The sequence below is a fragment of the Leiobunum rupestre genome, chromosome 8 (assembly GCF_980474605.1).
Source record: "Leiobunum rupestre chromosome 8, qqLeiRupe1.1.hap1, whole genome shotgun sequence".
Lineage (NCBI taxonomy): Eukaryota > Metazoa > Arthropoda > Arachnida > Opiliones > Sclerosomatidae > Leiobunum > Leiobunum rupestre.
Window position 1 is genome coordinate 15,947,589 of NC_143391.1, and position 22,210 is coordinate 15,969,798.

Here is a 22,210-nt window from a genome sequence, read left to right on the forward strand (position 1 = left end):
TAAGGGGACATAAAATTAAGGGGACAGGTTTTCGATACCCTTCCACAGTGCATTTTATTTCTCCCCGCGTATCAATCAGCGCTAATGCGGTTGATATTGTTCCGTAATTTTTTGCGCTTTATATTTTAGTAATTTTTAATTCTGGTTTTTTAATTCAATAAAAACTGATATTTAGTATATCATATTTAATCTATAAAAACGTGAAAAAATACCTTTTGGCGTAAAAATGTACTTCGTGTTTATCTTTTTTCGAACAGTATCGTCCACTCTTAGCGATACTTGTTTTTTTTTTCAAATAACCTTGGACGACTCCCTTAGTGTGATTGATTTACGGGGGCTAAAAACCAGGCTATTTACCGATCCTCTAAAATCTACTATCCATGCTTACATTACGCATATCATAGAACGTATAAAAACAGCAACATTGATTTTTTTATTTAATACTTTTATACATAGATATCGCGAATACACGTAATAATGACAAGTTTTTCTTTATCATCATGATTATAATTCATAACCGGGTTTCTTTTGTTAAACTTTAAAATAAAAATAAACTTGGAAGTGGTGGCGACACTGTGGGGATTTATAAATAACCACAGGGGTTTTGGTGATATTTATTTTTTCCCTTCGTTAAAATTAACTGTTTTTTGATATTTGTGGCGCTTTTCGAAATCTTGCCTCGCAATTTCTTTCCCGCCGAATCCCGAGCAATAACTTTTCCAGAACGGAATTCGCGTGATATGTCGTCGTGTTTGGGTCCCGATAAAACAATCGCGATCTCGCGTCAATAACCGCAGCCACGGCTTCATCGGGATGTCCTTAATTCAGCTTCGGTTTCCTCGTGGTTGCCTTTCCTCGTAATCGCTTTTAAAGGCGAGTTGAACTCGTTCGTTCGCGTTTTCAAACAATACAAAAAACATCCTCCCGCGAACGATCTTGATTGTCCGATTGAGAAGTTGGAGTGGGCGCGCACTCGAGGGGGCTAAAAGAACACCGTCGTCCCGACCCACCATATCGTGAGGAACAAGCTGGAAAACGTGACAGTGGGTGTGCTACTTGTCGACGACGATCCGTTTTCCGAGTCGCTCCCGTCTTTAACTGAAATGGACACAAAAGCCTCATCAAGGGAAATTATTCCGAGAAAGTTCCCTATTACGTAACGAGGGTATTCCTTTCACACCCTTTCTCTCGTTCTCCCGGGCCAATCTTTGGTCTCGAGATCGATCCGGCCGAAAGAATAGCGAAGCGTTCCCTTCGGAAACCGCGAAGAAGCTCGCGGGTGCGACTATTGTTTTAATTATTAAACGCTATATGACTATTCGTTATTGTACGTAACGCGTTCTAGCCGGCATCGATCTTTTCTCCGGTTTGTTGGAACGCGTATAATGATCGTAGTCAGAAGGAGAGAGAAGATGAAAGGGTGGTTTGTTGCGCGGAAGTTGACTCGGATCCAACCGAGACTAGGTCGGTCGGCCACTTCCATTTATTTCGATGGCGGTAAGTGTAACCGCAACCGTCGCTCTTCGAATGAATTATATCGGAATAGCCCCTTTCCCTTCTCGCCCGCCCTCTGGCGCCGATATATAGAAGTTTACCTTGGCTTTTGTTCTCCAAGATTTGTAGTTTGGAGGACTGTTGTAGTCCCCCGAAGAGCATCTCTTCGTTGCTCATGGTATATATCCGAGAAATGGTAGCCGTACATTTCAGCTTCATGTTTCCGTCTAGCAGATGTTTCTCTTTGACGCGAAACCTCAATCCGAGAGTGGAGCTCTCCAGGCCATCCGCGTGCAAAGTAGTCGAATATTGAGTTTCGTATTCCGGTCCCGCCTTCGGACGCAAAACCAAGAAGTGAAAGAAAAATATAGGCGATCTTCAATATAATCACGCGATTCTCAACCGGGATTGCAATGAACCATATTTTCGTATTTGATTCTACCTTTTTTTATAGGCGCTAGTATATCAAGCAAACCCTATGGCTTAAAGGTCGACCTGAATAGCGAAATAAAATTTTTACGTGGCAAGGCCATACTCGGGTTATACATTTTCATTTTTTTTATACCCAGTTTTTTTCTTCGCGTCGGTTTCCGCTCTCCGATCTAGGGGGCCCGCGGGCCTCAAATTATGGCTTATCATCTCGGGCATTTACTCGAATAAATGGCCGAGTTTTCTTGCGCGGACGTAAAGGGTGAAAAATTCGTAAATGAAGCGAGGTTTTTGGAGTGTAGTTGAAAAGACATTAATGTAGCGTGGCTAAGTTCTAATGGGTCGGCGATTCTTCGGTCGACGGCTCCTTTCCCATTCCGGAACCCTCCCTCATCCGCCGGCGCCCACCCTTTTTTATTCTTTTTCTTTTTTTGGTTTTTATTTAAAAAAAAACGAAAATAAAATTTGTCGACGGGAGGGGATGCGACCGAAAATAAAAAGATGAACGGCTATTTATTCTTATAAGTATCTCTCGTATGGCATTTACATTTTAAGCGCGACTAAACAAAGCGCTTAACGGTTTTTCTTTCGAAAGGATATCAATATTGAACGTAATGACCTTGCTTAGTCAAGTTTCTCTTTCTTTTAGTTTCTTTTTCTTAAGAGTTTGGAAGCTGGCGGGGACACTCTTCTCGGCCTCTCTCGCTCTGTCGATTTATAAAATAACGAGCGCGCTAAAAGAGTCTGGCAACGGAGGAGAGGAAGAGGGGGCCGGGTTGCTCGGGAAATATTGATAAAAGAAGGTACAATCTTAAAATCTTGGCCATCAATTCAACGTTGCCTTCGCTTAAGGCGGGAAATCCCTTCACCGCTCCACTGTGGATATAAAACAATTTGTAATCGACCAAAAACAGGGAAAGAATGGGAAAAATCCATAACTCGGAGAACCAAAGAGAGAAAAAATGGACAGAAGGAAAAACTATCGAAAAAAAGACAAACTAGTCAGGTCATTTACTGAGAGTGCCTAAAAACTTTCCAATACATTTCGAGTTTGATTTTTTTAAACGTCCTTCCGCGGCGGGTTCGGTCGCTCGTTCGCCAAAACTCCTTCCGCATTAAGAAAGAGAGACTATAGGGTGGAGCGAGCGCCCATATGGGAAATAATGGCTAAGAAAAAGAACGGAAAACAAATAGGCTCGAAAGAGAGTGGTATATACGCGTCGGTTGTTATCGGGGTGGCTGCCAGCTGATCGATTGGCAACGCAGTGAGAGTTAGTGGTCGAGAGTGTAGCGGGCGCGTACTCTACCGTACTAGACTATACTCGAGGCTCGGACGAGCTAGTAAGACGAGCTAGTACGGGAAAGGGCTAGGAAACGAAGAGGCTGGTGCCGCGTCGTTTGTTTCAATGTTATGGCGGGATCCGTTATCGGGGAGACGAGAAGGGGCTCGACAAATATTAGATTTATAAACCCTGAAGATGGAAAAGGCGTCCTCTATTAAGAGACATTTCTCGCTCGGCGAAACAACGAGGACGATACTCCGCTGTCGAAAACGCGCACTCCTCCCTCCCTTCCTCGAAATGCACTGGGCTGTCCAAACCAAGATGGGTGGAGTTGAAGTTTGTAAAAGATAGAGATTTACACCCCGACTCATTCGCGGTGTTAAAATCTTACGATTAAGATATAATTATTGAATTAATTAATGGTTACTTAAGAAAAAATTCCGGCGCGTTGGCTAGGCACGCCCGATTTTCTCGCGTCCTACGTTTCTTACGTCATTTTTTACACGACCCCACTCCGGCCCTAATTAGTTTTTTTCTTCAATAATTAGTGGGAAATATGGTTGCCGCGGTTTTCCAAGTTGATAGCCTACCAGTTCGTCGTTGATGAACCACCTAAGTTGAGCGGCTGGTTTGGATTTCGCTGACGTACAATTGACAGAGACGGTATCTCCGTTGTGGTACTTGGGTAGTCCTCCTGATATGCTTGGTCCTTCCGAAGGCAAAACTACGTTCAAATAAATACACATATTTGAGCGTGGTTAAAAAGACGATATATTAATAAAAGTGAAATTTTAGTTTTATACGGGATAAAAATGTTCAACTTGACGTGACGGCGCATCTAGGGATTGGGAGCAACTTACCGAAGACTTTCATTTCCTTTTCATCCTCGGATGTTTGAAACGAGGGTGCTTCGGCCGAAACTTCGCAACGATAAGTACCGGCACTCTTCAGATCCACTCGTCGCAGAAACAAGGATTGTTTTCCAGATTTCGCGAGCTGCCAGTAGATATCGTCTCGTCAAATACGCAAAGTTTTAACTTTGTTTTAGCGGCTCGGAGTATATACGAGTGAAGTATTTGGGGAAGGCGAATTTCACGCTGAGTTGGCGCTAAAAAGGGTCGCTCTTCCCCGAAGACCCCGGGTACGTACTCCGTTACTGAAATATCGGCGCTCGCTATATCGTGACTCACGTCAACTCTTATTCCCGGGAGAGGCAAGAACTGCCCCGGAGGCCAGTCGTTCGGAACGTATCGGTATATTTCGACGTCGTCCTTATACCACCTGACAGAGTAGAGTTTTTCGTTCTCCAGCTCGTAGCTACAAGTGAGTTCCACCGATTCGCCAACCGTCGTCGGGGAAGGCACGTCCAGCATCACCAGCCTCAGGGCGAACGTCAAGCTCCACGAAGCTGAGCGAGAGAAACGGAGAGAACCGTTCGACTGAGACTTATTTTTCGACAATGTTAGTTTAGAAATTTATCGTCTACTAGGTTAATCCCACGTTCGCGTTTTGTTTTAGTCGTTTCGAGTAAGAGAGCGCTCGCTGTCAACTTAAATAAGTAACTTGTACTGGAATTACATTGTCAAAATGCTTTTCACACGATTGCGTTCCGTAGCAAACTTCGACACTTCAACTTCCCGAAGCATTGACCACGCGTCTCGTCTTTTATTCAGTTTGAAGGGCTGTTTTCGAAATATACAAAATGGAAATCGACACAAAAGCTCGTTATTTTTCTTTCAATCGCGCGTGGTTTTGAAAAATCTACCCGAAAAATCTCGAATTTCTTTCACACGCCATTTTCAAACTTCGCGACCCCGTTCCCGAGTGGTTCGCTCTTAATAAATTTGACTCATTTAAAAATCATTCCAAGTACTTTAAAACCGAAGAACAAATCCCGAGAGCCTTGATTTCTCGAGTACCTGTAGCTCAATTTTCGATCTACATTGCGGCGGAATTCTTTACGAAGCCTAAAGGCGAGCGGAGTGTTGTTACGGAATCAAAATGAGCGTTTCTTTTTCCACCGCTAGAAAAATATCGGGTGGCCGCTTGCTTTCTGTTAAGGGTGCTTCGCTTAATTGCGTTGTCAGGAAAACTAAGTTTGCCGTTCTTTTTATCATAGATAGTTATATTACGGGCAAAATGAAACAAGAACGGAGCGAAACGAGAAGCAACCCGACCTTTTATAATTAAGAGTGTCGAGATATGTCTATCTCGTGTGTACTCGTCGATACCGTGATTATACGCCCACCCACCCCTTCTCTAAAATGGCCTTAATTGCGTTTTCGAATAATAATATTGCGAGGGTAAGTTGGGAGAACCGCCGGAAGAACCACCCAATCAAAACCAACGAAAATGCGTCCTCGAGGGTAGAATAAGTTTTCGAATAGAATTTGCATCGCTCTCGCTTCGATCGATTGGTCCGGCGTGTCTGTAAAATAGAAATACGAGGAAGCGCATCCTTCTACGGCGAAACCGAAAGTGGGCAGGGAAAATTTCTATTAAGGGTTTTTGAGTATTTCCTCTTACCATTTAATTATACGTTGTTCCTTTATTAACTTTATTAACAAAGTTGTCGAGAGTCGATGCTTATTTCCCCAGGCTTAATTATATTAGTTTAAAGGAAACCCATATCAAACACGCGCCTCCCTAGAAGCTTACGGTGGTTCAGTCAGTGTGTGCTGCCATCTACGAATACACGGTGTTGGTTCATTTGATCGAAACATATGTGATCGACAGTCGATCATTATACGTTGCAATTGATCGAAATTCCATTTGATCGAATCCCATTTGTCATTTGTTTCATAAGATCGAACCTTCAAATGATCGAATACTATTTGATCGAATTCAAAAGTATTTATAGTACCAGTTGGTATGTTTTAATTTTACCGAATGTCAATATGAAGTGCAGAAGGAATAATGATGGAATAATTAATTGCTTAAGTGCAGAAGGAATAATGATGGAATAATTCATTGCTTTAACTGTACTAAGCCACAAAGATGAAGAGATTTTTACTTTAAACACTATATGAATTTTTTATGACATCGACGATAACGGCCCGTCGTTTTTGATATATATAAATAGGGTCAGGTTAGGTTAGGTTAGGTTAGGTTGATGTACGCGCGCCGTAGGTGCGTATGCACCGTTGTATACGAGGGGTCTGACCACGTTCACGGCCCTTTTATTGCTAAAAATTAGGTACAGAGTTCGTTTTTTTAATAGGTTTTTCTATTAATTATGTCCGATAGAATATTTTGTTTTCTACGTCACTGCGCTCAGGTTTTTTTCTGTACAGGGGTTCCGAGAATTTGCATCGTGGCCATCTTTGGTCGTGGCAACAGTCTTCTAAGATAAGTAAAAAAAATGAATGTATCTCATTCTGACTAGATGTTGCCTTTTCGATTTACTCCCAAAAACTAGTAGTTTTACCCTACAGTACCTTTCGATCAAATTTCGTTCGATCAAATGGGACCCGTTCGATCATTCGGGAATCGATCAAATAAACTCAAACCGAATACACTACCTTAAAATAATACATTATTTACAAGGTCGAATTGGTTTAATCTTAAAATTATATTTTGGGTATGGAAATAAGCCGCCATGTTAGGGGATAAATTAGCCTGCTCAAAATATAGAGGTATATTGTTTTTGAAATTGCTAAATTTTAAATTTTGAGCTGTCACTATTTGTACCTTGCTGTAACTATATACAAACAACGACAAGGTATAGAGAAATATCGTAAACTTTCTTTAGAAATGTGCCTTGAAGGCGAAGGAAAACCTAGAAATGATTATGATTATTATAAAGATGAGCTAAAAACCCGAAACTAAACATGTGCCAATACAAAAATCAGATAAATAAGTCGAAAACGATAGTGGGAACTTACCAAGGCCAATTAAAGAAAGGGTATTTTAAAAAATAAACACGCATAAAGCTAAGATCACTCTAAATCAATGAAAATATATTTAATCGTTAAGACCCGAGGGGTGTTCCCGAAACGGCATTTTCCACTCAAAAGGATCGTGAAGAACTATTTATTTAGGAGAGTTTACGTAACTTAGCTAATTTACTTCTGAGAATATCTAGGCGAAAAAAAGCTTTTAAGTTGTTTAATTTGATAATCGAGTTGGGACGCGGATCATAAACCCAAAAACTCATCAACTCTGAGCTGTGTTTAGTTTATTTTTTTGCTGTTTACAAGAGCTAGCGCGTCGGGGTTAAACAAGCGGTTTTTTCCCCTCGTAGCTATTGTTAATTTGGGTCCCGCTGGAGAGATAAACCCGAAAGTAGCCGAGATCGTTCCTCCTTTTTTTCCGGACCGCGATTTGTTCCTAATAATGGCCGCTTCGCGTGTCCGGGCCTCGACATTAGTCTTACACCCCTTTTCTCTCCCTCTCGGAGTGCGTTGTCAACTTTGATAGCTGCCGCCAACAAAAGCTGATGATTATTAAACTTCGAGGGGGGGCCCAAAGTGGAGGAGGATGGGGGGGGGGGCGGGTTGAGAAGGCGGCCCGAGGAGGGATAAGAAGCCAACTAACGGGAACAAACTCGATTCTCGGGTCATTAGGGATCAACAATTTATTAGCAAAACACGCTAATAGCGTCTCCGGTCTAGACTCGGCCCAGAAGAAGGGTCTCCCTCCTCGAAGCGATTAATTGAAAACTCATCCGCCGCTTGGACCCGGCCCGCTTCGGGGGTTCAATATTTACGGATTTCGATCACTTTTGGGGCCCGCCGTCACGCTGTTTGCTCGAACGGATTATTCGTCCAGCGCCCGCGGCTAACTCTCCCATACCAAACATTGAACGTAAACGCTTACGAAAATAGCGCGAAAATCGTCTATTCACTATCGAAAAAAACTGTTTAATGTCAATTTAACTTAATTATAGTTAAAGAATATTCGTAATTCTGAGTAAATGTCATTTCCTTCAACCATTTACTAGAAATTGCAGCGTAAAAGAAAAGTGAAAATTTTTCGCCATGATTTTAGTTTTTATTGAGTTTTGTTTTCAATCGAAGTAGCTTTTCGAGAAAGAGCATTCTAACTGAAGATTTGAGAGGGTTCTTAAGACATCCGACAAAATATGGACGGTCAAAATCCGCGTAGATATTGTTGTCAAATTATTTAGACCTATAATGTCGGAAACGTTGGCCTTCATTCTTGAAGATATACGATTCGCGGCCAACATATCGCATCAGCGAACCCCGAGGCGAGTCGCCGTGATATATTTGCCTTTATAGCCGCCCATTTACGCTCTTGGAATAAGCATATATGCATATATTAAATATGTTTGGAAAAGGAAAAGCATTTATAAGGGGTCTGGTTCTCCTGAACTCGGACGGAAGGGGACTCGACCGCAGCTGCGAAAACGCCACCGGTGTCAAACTGCGGGCTCGTTGAAATGATACGGACCACACTTTCTCTCGTCTTTTCGCCAAACGAAGATGAATCGGCTCTTGGGCATTTGCAAAACTATATTTCCGCTTTTGCTCTGCCTTACGACGCCTACTCTACTATATATATATATATATATATATATATATATATATATATATATATATGTCGATGAAAAATGTGTCTCACCTCTGTGCATATTTTTTCTAAATCTTATGCTAGCGCACAGAGCCGACGAGAGCGGTTCCGGGCCCCGAGAGAGACGTTAGTACTGGAGATGACTATAGATTTGTGGGGAGAAACTTGGAGAGTGCCTAAAGCCAGGCTCCAAATTCCACTTATTTGTATTTATACGTAGGAAATCATGTTTAGACTAATCTTAGAACTCACTATCAGAGTACGATAATTTCCATAATAAAGGACAAAATATGCCCAAAAAGCTATGTTTGGTAAGAAACTTTTGCTCGCTTGGATCTCATTAACGAAAAACCAAGCGTTGTAAGGGACTCGCTGCGGGGTAAAGAAGACTCCCGCCTTCCTACGTGTACCGAGGATCTACTTCGAAAAGATTGGTCCAGTCACGCGAACTTAGTTTCCTCCCCGCAGACCGAAAATGGTGAAAAAGAAAGAACTATCTTATTAGATCCACGCGCCGAGTAGAATCTTGGATCCAGTCCCAGGCGGATATCATTGCCCCCATTTTCGTTTTAACTCTTGATTGAAAATATAAGACTTAGATAAATTCCCAAGAAACGTTATCTCTTCTGTTTAATCTATTTCTTATTTTATTGATTTGCGGATATTATAGGGGAGTCGGAAATCATACGCCTGAGAGTTAGGGAAGTGTTTGCTAAAAAATGGAAGAGAAAAATAAATAGGATTATACCAAATTTTTCTTCTTTTGACGGAAAGAAAATTCAAATTATTCTAAATTCGAGTTCAAATACGTTTAGAGAGTAATTGATTGTAGAAGCGAAACTTATTGCCTCCCGTATGGCTTCTAGCTTAGCTGACCCTGGCTTCGCTTTACCTCCGATTATATTCGCTAAGTATTAGAACCTCGGTATGAAGATTCACGGATCAATGATTGTACTAGAAATGGGTTGGCTTTTGCCGAGGGGGGGAATCGTTGCGAAGGGGAGACCGAGATAACTTTCAGATTTCATTTATTTCGGAATTTCATTATACATTTTTGAGGGTAAGTAAAGAAACCATTGGGACCAACCGCCAAACCCTTCTTATTTTCATGGAATATTTCGAGGCTTCTTTTCGCGGAGGAAAAAAAATGCGCGCTCTTTTAGAATTCTAAAAAAGGACTCTTCGCCGAGTTAATTTGGATTCTCTTTTTATTGGGATTGAGCCCCATTTTATTATTATTTCGATCGATAATAAATCCCCTCTTCATCTTTCCAAGATACGGAATCGATATGTTATCGTAGTATATTATTTATCGTGTCTCGCGAGGGTCACGTAAATGAAAGATATTGTAAGCGCCGGCGTGACGATAGCTCACCAATATTTTACGCGTAAATAATTTGAATGATTTCTTTAATTCGATGTGGGTCAAACTTAAGTGAAGAAACTACGACGCGCGCTACGTAGAGCTTTAGTAAATGGCGCTAGTTAGATAAAAGAAAAAGTCGTAAAAAAATAAACGACATTTTAATGACCCAAACACAAATTTATCAGCGCAGGCTGAAAGGGGGGGTTGGCAGTTTTCACCTATTATATCCCGTCGCGTTCGCGAAAGAGAGAAAAACAAATAAAAGAAAACGAAAAATCCATAAATTCAAAATGGACCTTTGCCTAAAAATGTTTCGCCTGGTGACATTAACAAAACGGGGGAAGTGGAAAATTGGGTAGAGGAAAACACGTTTGTAATGTACGCGAATAAAAATGAAAGAGTTTTGGAAGAGGAAGTTTCGCCACTCTAGACACTGTACCGAGTTTTAAAGGAATCCGAAATTCTTTTCTCTTTTATAGGGCCACTGAATTATAATGTATATAGAAGTTTTACGTTCGGTGTAACGAGAAAATCTGTTTAGCCAGGCTATAGCCGCTCGCGTCTAGAGCTTGTCTTCACCCTTCTACGTACGATGCGGGCGAGAGCGTATGTTGTAATTGAGAATCCGCGATGGCTGTATACGTTAAAAGCCAGGACGGAGCGGACCGTACCCGTTCCCCGGCTACAAGAGCAGCGTCCGGTGACCGAATTAGTATCGCTAAGAGTATTACGCGAGGGGCGGCTGTCGCTAACCGTTAATGCCCGCCAAAACTTCTCTCGGTTCCAGGACAGCTTTATTGGCGTGGGATAGAGTTGGAACGGGTACACGAAATGCCAATTTATTCCAGGTGGTATCTGTCCCACTGACGCGCCAGCGAAGACGCTATAGTTGAGTTTCAACGCGATAGAGGCGGATAGGACGGTTCGTCATTAACAAATTCTTCTCGGTCACCCTCTCTCCTTTCACGGCGAATAGACGAGCTCTTTTCTCCTCGTCGCGTCATACGCCTCTTTTCCTTATTCTTAACGCGCGACGGACTATAGGCCATCGTCGGCCCGAGAAAGAGAGTATACTCTTTAGAAAGAGGTTTCCATTTCGCCGTGGCATCTGTTTCGGAGCGTTCTGTTTCATTTTAGCGCGCTCAAGAAAACCGCCAACTTTGAAGAGAGAGGAAGCCGGTGTTCTCGTGACGTGGGTGGCGCGCCCCATTCATTCTATTGAAAATTCAAATCTCGTCTAGGTACTTTTCAGTTATTTAGCCCGAAGATTGTAGACGAATTAGAATTTATAATGGTGCGCTCGGGAAAATCTAGTTCCTTCAATTTGCGGGGCTTTCTCGCTCTCTTCCGTTTCTCCCGAGATAGTGAGATATCTGCTCCGATACGAGATCACTCACCTCCTCTTCCAAGTACGAGGGGTCTATAAACTCCATTGCTCGCCAGTTCTAAGCAATTGTTCGCGCGCGGCTGTCGGCGGCGGATTTCCTCGCGAGCTGATCTCTCTCGCTGGCGGAAGTTTGGAAGGGGTTGCTTTGTAATAAGTGAATCCGAGAGCAAGATTCTTGCCGATAAGAATAATAATATCCCCTTTAATTCGCTGATTTCCGAAATAAAGAGAAATGGCGAAGCTTATAGTTCTTCCCGATTGTCCGTTTTACAGTAACGCCATACGGCCGGCGCTGGCCGCGTATATTCCCTATATCGAGTGTTAACGCCGGTCCTGATTGAAGATCGCAAATCCCCCGGGGATTGATTCGTACGCCAAAATCCGCTAAAGTTGGAATTGCCGCGAGTTCAGACGGCCTGGCTCAGTCTCTCCGCGATTTAATCCATTTGCGAGAGCGAAACTGATTTACCTTACAAAATGGTAAACAGGTCCGCTTTATCTCGATTCCGACGCGAATCTCCAACAACTGGATATTTATACGGCTCTCGACGCTTAAATTGGGCTGAACTTATTGTCAAACTTTTCTGGCAGACCTAGATTAATTAGGGCATGAACTGCAGCCTCTCTCTAACTACGAGATAATGCTTCCGAGAAGGAGCGTTCTATTTCAACGAGAAAGCCAATTATATATTTCCCGCGGAATCTTCCCGCCCCCTTTTAATACCGGCCGACGTTCTAATTTCTCTTCAATCGTCCAAAGCCCTTTAATTCCTCCCTTTGTCCACGAAATACGGCGGTTTAAAATTTGTCTCATTTTATTGGCCCGCCATCCTACGCTCTCCTCTTAAGTTGCTAAAAACTAATTAAAATAATTGGGAGTTTTTGCGGCACCTATTTTCTCGTCTCTTATCCAGCCATTATCCTACTTCCGTTTCTAATGACTATAATGGAGGATTAGCCGTTCGTGCTGAAAGCGAAAAAAGTGACGTCTAACCTTTCCTAAATTTACCCTTACTTTGAAAGGCTTTATTTTAATTTATTTATAAGAAGCGCCAACTAGTCTCGACTGGAACTGCACTCGCGTTTTAAATAAGCAGTTCTCGCCTCTCATCATTGTCGGGAAAGAAGAGAAGGGATAAATTGAGTGAGAGAGAGAAAACACGATATATCGCTCTCTCGTGATTTTTTTAATAATGAAGATCAAATTCCTTTGATCTTTCATCGGCAAAGCACTCGAAGAGTTTTTAACTCGAACGAAACGAAAAATTTATCCGAGAGTGTTTTCCGTATGATCCCGACCAATCTCTTTATCCGTAATTTGGGATCAATCGTTTATTCTATGAAATATAAAGCTTCCCTTTCGTCTTGGCCGCCGTTTCCGTGTTTAGCGTCGCGTGTTTTCCGAACATGTTTGTTGTATTGGGGGGAACATTTTTTGATTGAAAACCAATTCGATAGCGCGTCTACACCGAGTTTGATTTACTTTAGAATGATACCCCGGCGTTAGTTTCGGTGTATCTATATATAGATATATTCTCCGTATAATGATGCCTCGATATTTTCGAATACTTTTTGAATTCGAATTTTATCCCATTAAAATGATATCATATATTTGATAATATATGAATTGTAAATTTTACTTTCTTTTTAGGAAAATACATAGCGTATAAAATAACCGAATAAATTATTTATTACTATCGATAATTTTCCTATTTTCAAGTACGACACGCTAATGTAAATTATTTAGGGCAGCGTTATTATATGTCGCCGCATTACAATCGAGTTTCTTTTTTTACTAAATAGGAACGGTATCTCGTAAATTACCTTTGCTATTGCCTACGTTTGAGTACATCTACATGCTACGGGCCCTCAAAGGATTTTTTCGTAGAAACTGCAACCCCTTAAAATTAACTTGTCCCTAGACACCGGTGTGCGGCGTGTACAACACTTCTACAGGCACTTGGCCTTTACTTCAGATAAGTTAATGTAAAATTCGATTTAATCCTATTTTCTCCAAATTTTTAAGTAATTTAAACATTACATAAGAAAGTTTTTTTTCGCTTCGCATTTTTTACATAGCGAAATTACAAAAATAATTACAATGCCAAATTAATTGCGAGGCATTTTTTCGCCAAACTTTAATAACATGTCAGCCCCATTTTTTCCTTTGATTTAAGATTACACTTTTAGCCCTATCGACTTGGGTAAAAATAGGGGGAACTGAAATCCAATTATCCAAAAAGCTGGTGACGCCGACAATATACATATACACGTAAAATATTTATTTCCTTTAGGTTCCAAAATAGCCTGGAAACAGGCCTACTTTTGGTATAACTGGAGTGGAAGGAGGCGTGGATCCGTCATTACCCGACCTTAGTTTCGTCACGTCCATAAAAAATCTATGAGGAAAAATAACTTAACTCGACAAACCCTTCAAAAAATAACTCCTTTAACCCCTCCCCAATTAATAAATTTCACGCCCTAGTTAGGGCCGTAATCCCGATAAAAACTTATCATTCATATACACAAACAACTCGGCAACTTTTGATTGGTAGAACACGCCCCCAACAGCCTAGCTCATCTTCGCCATTCTTTTCGGTAATAATCAAAAATGTTCGGAAAATTTACGAGCCTTCGGACGCGAAGAGCCGCGTTACCACTCCTATAATTTTCAAATAAAACTTAAGGCTGGTTGAGCCAAAGTAGATTTTTGAATTAACAAGCTTTTCAGTTTTAATCGGCGCTAACCGGACAGTTTGAGGTAACCCGGGCCGCGCTTAACTTTACTCGCTCACTACGCTGTTGAGCGAAGCGTCGGGTGAGTTCGTCATGAAGTGTCCGGGCAGGTAGCTATCCGGGCTAGCTGCGGAACGAGCCGACCGTAGTGATCGGACGGATAAACACTCGAGGGGCTTTTGCGCGGAGACAAAGAGAGCTAGTGATATAGTCGAATGGAAAGTATATGAAGGGGCGTGGGAGAGTTGTTGGTCAAAACTGAATTCATCCCTTGGGTCCCCGAGCTCTTTACCGGCCAAGAGTTATGCCTATCATTTTCCTAATAAGTTCCCCCTCCGACCCTGCTCTCTCTCTCTCTCTCTCTTGTAAAATTTTTGGAACGCGGAAACTCGGAGGGCTTTTAGGGTTAATCTCTTTTATAAATATATATAGGCCTTGGCCAACCATATTTTATTTTTTAAATAATAGGATAAAAGGGCCGTATTTGACTCGGGACCGGTTTATAACAAAGGTCCGTAAGTATCGATCGCCTCGAAGTATAAAGTCTATTTATTACCGGTGTCCCACGCGCTGAACATATAAGATCCAATTTTGTTATTTACTAATTGCGGCTCGTGTTCATCGAAGGCGCATTTGCCATATTGGATTCTAGCGCACCCTTTTTATAACGTACGTACATGTATAAAATCAACCGCGGCCGCCGACGATAAAAGGAAAAAACATTGCCCCGAGTACGCGCTGCCCTGACTCGAATGCTAAAGAAGGTGGTACCCGTTCGTAAATAGAGAGAGAGCGACTCGATCGTGTTAAGTCGTCGGGTGAAACCTAGATGGCAGCCTCCCATGAATATTACGTATTAAGGGTCCCACTAATTTATCCTTCACGTTTATTGACTACGGAATCCGGCGTGGCGCGATTATTCCCGGGCGCCGAACGACGTTGAGAGCAATATTTCACGTACGAAGAGGCCCGAGTACTTAGCGCGATTACGTTCCAATGTTTTACGAGATCTTGTTCCGCAACATGTTACGCCGTCATACACGATGGCCCTCAGTGTTCTCTCAACAGATCCATCTCATTCTATATATGACTGCCTTAAATCTCGTTTAGACGGATAACTCAGAAGCGTCCCGTCTACGATAATTTAATCCGAGACGTCATCCATTTCTTTTACGCTCCGTCGAATGGGATAAATCCTCAAATTCGCTGAATTAGCGAATAGCGTAAGTCACCTTCACTTCATTAGTGGTTCATTTCGACGTAGAACTATAAAGCTTCCGGTAGTACCGCTCCTCACCGGTAGGGACCCGGTAAAGGTACCGTCCCTTCCGTTCCCGATTTCACTCGTTTCTTAACGTCGAGTCGTTATGATTAATTCCACCTTCTCTTTTCTCATTGCGCGCGTTTCTTTCCCCGATTTTATTTTTATTCGGGCCACCCTAATTTATTTATCCTTAAGTTACGTCCACACCGGGTGTTCTCATTTAGCGTTAACCTCGAAGCTAACCAAAGGCCTAAGGCCAAAGGCTTAGACGAGAAGTTGGGAACGCGCTGTGCGAACGTAGCTTTCCCACACTCTCGGATTCTCTTCCGCGCGCAGTTTGTATTATACGAGAGGCCAATCTGGCGGAGTCTCGCTCTAAAATATAACATTTGGAAAGAAACAGACGTGCCAATTTCGCGTTTCTTTTGTTTCTAGGGGGGCTCAGTCGCCTTGATGGGCTAAGTGTTAATTGCCGCTAATTGCGGAGGCTCATAGCGAGCTTGATTGCTCCGCGCTCTCTCCAGCCGGAAAGAAGCGCGCGCCGAGTAGAGAGAGTGGATTAGTTGAGGGGAGCTGTAGCTTGACCAGCTCCGAGCGAGGCCAGGACGCGCGCTTAACGCGGGTGCCATAGCGAAAGAGAGAAAAGTGGGCTAAAAGAGATCGTGTGTGGTTGAGAGTACGGATGAAAGGGGGCGGACACCGGAGCTGTTTTGGTCCGACGCTTCCGAAGAGGATCTTTGAGAGGGGCTAATGAAAGAGAATTGATTCAGACGCCGATTATTAGAAGAGCGGGAAAGAAAGCTACCCACGAACGTCATTGCATCCCCAAAAATGAATCTAGTTGTATTCGCAAATTATTATTCAGGCAATTTAGATATTTTTTCGACCTGGTTTTAAATACAATGGAAAATTTCTAGTTAATGCGGAGTACAATATTTAGGCCAATTTTAAAATTTAGAATTGTTAAAAGAATAAAATGTGAATAGCTCTTTATATAAAATACGAGAGGTCACGTGATTACGTTAGATTCATCGTGCAGTTAAAGTTAAAGAGCGCGCGCATATTATGGTTTTTGCTGAGCTCGCGCGAAAACGCACCAGACAATATACACGGAAATATTATAAAGCGCGCGCTCCAAAAAATAACACTTTTTATACATGTATGCGTAATATCCTTATTTGTGAGAGCTGCCATTTTATTACAGATCTGATTTCAAATGGTACATGCAAAGCCGCTTCACGCGGTCAAGTGCACGCGAGCTGATGAGCAGGTGCAGGCGCCCTTGCCTGTACTATATTAAATGAGGCCTGTAATGAAATGTCCGACTTCGTAAAAGAGTGTATAGAAAGAGCTATTTAAACAATATTTATTTTTTATGGACTAATCTACTTTTTCGCGTATTTTATCATCCTTTATTTTATATCAACTAGTGTCTTTGAAGCTTAAGAAAAATTAAAAATCGACCTTACAATGTTATTCACTTCGCATTTACGTTTTACACGCGGACCGTAATAGACTTAAATTAATAATTAAATACTTTAAAAGAAGAAGATCTAGCACTTTTTCTTATGAAGTACTTAAATTATTACCACGAATCTTAAAGATTCACTTAATTAGGCCAGTTTCTTAGCTATTTTTCTTGGCGGGTTTTCGTCCGCGACACCCTAAATCGCATACTTTAAACCCTCAATGAAGTTAGTGTTTACAGGAGTCCATTTCTCAAAATTGCTTTAGATATATCCACGTGTTAATAGTGAAAACTGGAGTTTCATAAGTTGGCTCGTAAGGCCGTTGCTTTTATTCAATAAAGGGAAACGTCTTTCATTATGGCATAGTTCGAGTTTCTTGTTAGCAAAGATGTTCGTGGAAATTTCCAACCTGGCTGTAAGAGAGAGAATATCTTCTTTTGGTTACGGCCGACGATTGATTTCCAATTCTTTATTCTTTTAAAAACTGGCCGGAGATTTTCCCCCAACCTTCGGCTCCACGAAAAATGTGGCAGTGTCGGCCGTCGTTTTCTCTGGCTGACACCAAAATTGGCCCCTTCTTCTATTCATAGTGTCGGTAATAGATTGCGCGACCGGAAAGTGAGGTGGAAGAAAACGCTTTTAAAAAGCGCGCGCCGAAAACGTTCTCTCGTTGCTTCCCATTAAACTCGACGGCTCCCCATTCTCTCCCGCGCTCATCTTTAAAAATCTAATGTTGCACCTTTTCTTTTCTCGTTTGTAAGAATTTTGGCCAGCATCTTTCGGGCCATCCTCATCTACTACGTATACGGTTGGAAAAGAGGGAGACGAAAATCAATTCTGAAAACGGCGAGGAAGGAACAAAGCTGTCGCGTCTCTTCTGTCTTGTAAATCCGGCGCTAAATTCATCCGCGGAACGTGTATTTTCCCTCCGAAACTCCCAGAATCTGACGAAATTAGTTTTGATAACTGACTCCCACGCTCTCGCGTTTCTTTTGTCTCCGTAAGAAAGGCTAGACTTATTCTTTTAAACCGCTTCCTTCGCTTCTTTCGAGTTGAAAAATCTCGGGCCGAGTTTTCCTTTTCATTGCCTATAACGGCGCTATTTATCGCCCGAGAAAAGCGTCGGAAAACATAACGCCACGTCTTCCGCTATTACGGACAGAGCGATATCACGCGTCTTTCGTTTTCGTTTTATTTCTCTGACATTGATTGCGAGCGCCTCCTATCGTTGATATTTATAGTCACCCTCTTGAAAGAAAACTCCCGCTTCTAACTTTGATTTTTCCTCTCGTCATAACACCAGCTTGACGTTGAACAGATTCCCATAGTTAAAGAAAAGCGAAATGCGCGTTGCGTATATTCCAGTTCAATTTTTTAGCAACCACCAAAAGCCTGTAATAAACTCCTTCGAGTATGGTAGCTTACGAGGAGAGTACCCGGTGTGTTTATTGCTGATTTTGTTCAAAGTCGGGCATAATGTAGACCTAAATGAGATAGGAAATTTCCTGAAAGGAGACGTTGCACTATCCGTTCGATTTGCCATGACAACCGAAAATGTTTTTGACCACAAAAATGAGATTTTTTTCATCAAACATTTGTTACAATTTACCCGAACTTGATGAAATTTACCTAAATGGGGTCCAAAATACCCATTTCGTTATTTTAAATTATTTTTAATTTTCGTAGGTAAGTACCCTGTGTTTTAAGTGGTCAAAAACATTTTCGGTTGCCATGGCAAATTTACTGGGTTGTTCCCGACTTTGAACAAAATCGGCAATAAACACCTCTTGTTAGTTCATTCGAGCTACGACCGAGTTCCACCGTGGATCTATATATATCTATATAGACTACTAAAATCTCGCGTTTTTCAACTCCGGCCAGCTTGAAAATGTATAATATTATTTTTATTATAATAATTCTGTACAACGCGTTTAAAAGTCTTAATTTTGAAAATAGCTTACACTATGACTATATTTCGCGTGTATTATTTGCTAATCCTTTTCCTGATTATCTAGTTTATGTCGGAAATCTGTTGTTTCGGAATTTATATACGCTGGGTATTAGATCTTTCACACTTCCGCCACTTCTAATACTTAATCCCTTTCGTTAGCAAGCTACAGCGAGGGTCTGGGACGCCTCGGAAAACTCTATGTCGACATAGTTCCTAGTTTATTTCCCGCCGCGGATATTACCGAATTCTTGATATATTTTAAGCTTTCCAATCGCGGAAGCAGAAGACGAAAAAACATACGATCGAGCGCGAGCTACGTATTATATTTTTCCCGCGCGTCCAATTGTGTTTTCCATTCAATATATCTTTTTCCCTTTCTCTCTTTATATTTATTTTTATTCTTCATCTCTTACTGTAGTATGTTCTATCTGGATGAGGCCTAAAGAAGGGGGTATGTCTTAAGGGCGGGGAAATCGATGGGAAGCGGGTGGGGGCTCTTCCGTATCAGAGAGGGAAAAGAAATGGGAAATAGAAGGGCAATAAGCCATCTTCGCCTTTCCGAAGAGGTGTTCCGACTCGGTGAAAAGGGGACGAGAAATGATAATACGGAAAAAAGGGAACGGATTTGTATTTCGCGAGGGCTGCGGCGAACCGACGGGTCAGTCCAGGACGAACGCCAGAAGTGTTGGAGACGAAGCGACGCCGGTCCGAGTGTAGTGGCGAGCACGTCCCGCCTCGCACGTCCATCGACGGACGTGTCGCGGCCGCACGCCGTCAGCACGCCACAAACGGTTTTCGCCTTGACGCTCATCAAATTCGCATCTCGGACTCGTCGACTTATTCCAAGTTCTTTTTTGTGGCGTCTCAGTCTGCTTTCGCGGGACACAATTCCTTTGCCTTTCCCATTAGGTAACCGTGAGGGACGCGGAGGGAAATAAAGAAAGCCCGCCGCCCTAGAGGGGGACTGGGAAGGGAGAGGAAATAACATTTTCTCTCCTTATTTTGCTTAGCGGAGCTCGGAATAATGTATATGGGGACCTTTTTCTATAAGCGCTCGGAAAGAGCCCAACAACTTAGAGCGAAGAAGGGCCGCCGAAGCTATATTTGTTGGCGAAAACCACGCTGGTATTTTTTCCCCGGAGATTCCTACGTGAGACTGTCATTATTGGACGCAATTTTTTTATTTTTCACGTAAAGGTATACCGTTTCGTGGTCGCCAGAGAGGACAATTTTGCCGAATGATGTGCCAGCGCAGTTAGACCGTCGTTTTCGTAATTTGCTTGCCAGCGAAATGGACGTCCGAAATTGGTTTCCCTCCGCGATACTAAATTTGTAAGGTAGTATTTTGTTGGATTTGCTGAGACACGAGCGGGTGAAAAGGCCTCGCTTTAAAAGCGATCAAAGAGGCGAAGCCATGCTCGTGGTTTTTCACTCGTAATTCCTTTAGCTTATTTTGGACGCTTTCGCGTTCCGAAGACGGGAGAAACAAAGAAGCCTTAAATTTAAGCTTAAAGTAGGTGATTGTGATATTTTAACAGTGATAAAAACCCTCAATTTTCGTCCCGCCCTTTTTTTAAATTCTCGGTCGCGAATAAATAAAGTCAAAAAGGTAAACAGCGAACCGTTACCCTGAAAAGAAAATTAGCATATAGAATAGTCGTAGCAGACATCGCCGGCCCTAATATTTTCGGTTATCCAGTACACGAGTATCGCGAGTGAACGTGACAGTTCAACAAAAAAGATCGGTGTTGGCTGAAAGATTTGATTTCCCCCTCTCGATCTTTTTTGGAGAAATATTTCCTCGAAAAGAAGCGAGAAAAATGCGTCGTACGGGGTGGGCGCGTTGGCATATTCCGCTTTTGTCAGCCTTTTATTCCTTAGACTACAATCAGCGGCACCGTAGACGACCAGTCAAAGGGGTCGCCCTGCTTGAATTGCTAAGTTGGGAAGGAACGGAGATTGAGAGAAGGGAATTAAGTATGGAATAAAGAATCGGGGAGTAGTGGATAAGAAATAAGGGAGATGAAAAGACGGTCCGGGAGTAGCTTGTTAAGATCGCGCCGTTTGAACCGGGACGAGGGGGGCTCGGTATCTCTGGAAAGTCTTAAGCGAAGTTTTACTTATTGTTTACAATGTTATTCCGGCGCATCGAGGCGCCTCACCCGCTTAAAAACAAAGGAGCGAGATCCGAAGGCTGATAAATATTTCACGTCGCTCTTTTTCCATTCGCTCCTTTTTTAGATCGACAACGTTTAGTTTTTTTCCTTTTTACGACGACGATATTTTGACGTACTACGAGCGAAGGTTTCAATAATTTACGGCGTTACGAGGCCGGCTCTAGCGTGCGGTTTCGTTATAACCCAATTTCGAACCGAAAGTTGTTGAGCCGTAAATGCGGCTCGAAAGTTTTAAACGCGCTATATTTGCATACGCTTCGAAAGTTTTAACGGGATGATATAAAAGAGGAAATTTTGGGGACGTGATATTCTCGCCTACTTCAGTTTCGGCGAAAGCGGCCACTGTGAAAACTGCTTTCGCTCTTTCCGATAGTAATCTCTTTATTATTGCGGAACCGAGTAGTTGCTCTTTTTTACGCCCGACGCCGAACACGCCATAACGCGGCCAGTAATCCATTTAGCACTTCCACCTGTTCTAGTAAGCTCTAATCTCCGCCTAGCGCCTTTTCTCTATTACTCCCGAAATAGGTGAGTTATCTGGGAACCCTGCATAATTGAGTTATAACCGAACCATCCCGACCATTAAAATTCAAATATTTTATTCGGAAATCGGTCTAACTTTATCCCGATTAATAAACGCGACGGAATTTGCGACGCTCGCTTTAACGGTAAAATGTTTAATAGAGAGTGATTATATTGAGATAAGAACTTACCTTCTAGTAGCACCAAAGCGAAGAAAGGACAAATTCGTGTACCCATAATTTCCCGGCCGTTGCCCCAACGCGGTCCGGAGACACGATATTCCCTCGCCGGGATCTTCACGATGGACACTGGTCAAGAACAACTTTAAACGGAGAAGCTATTCTAGAAACAGAAAGGACGCGTCGTGTTTTCTTTGATAAATCTGCCGACTTTAAAAAGGGTGGAGGGGAGCGGAATAAAATATCAGCGACGGGGCGGGTTAGCGCGATTAATGTCTTTTAACGCGAATTCTCGGTGGTGTATAGTGGCCTCCTTGTCCTCCCGACGCCGGCACTGATTGAACGGAGGGTCCTGACGCGTGTGGGTGGTTGTCGGGGTCTCTCACTCGCGTGCTGTGACTCTGATCAGCAGTCGCTAACT

At 42.4% G+C, this 22,210-nt stretch overlaps 1 protein-coding gene across 1 annotated transcript; it reads right to left on the reverse strand.

The window, feature by feature from the left end:
- Window positions 1-428: 428 nt before the first annotated feature.
- On the reverse strand, window positions 429-22,001 carry LOC149932481 (uncharacterized). Its single transcript, XM_090156096.1, has 6 exons — window positions 21,802-22,001; window positions 4,397-4,614; window positions 4,067-4,202; window positions 3,797-3,930; window positions 1,596-1,827; window positions 429-1,098 (listed from the first exon to the last, which is right to left on the reverse strand). Exons 1-6 carry the CDS (start codon window positions 21,845-21,847, stop codon window positions 983-985), a joined length of 882 nt encoding a protein of 293 aa, XP_090012222.1. The 5' UTR covers window positions 21,848-22,001; the 3' UTR covers window positions 429-982.
- Between the last annotated feature and the right edge of the window lie 209 nt (window positions 22,002-22,210).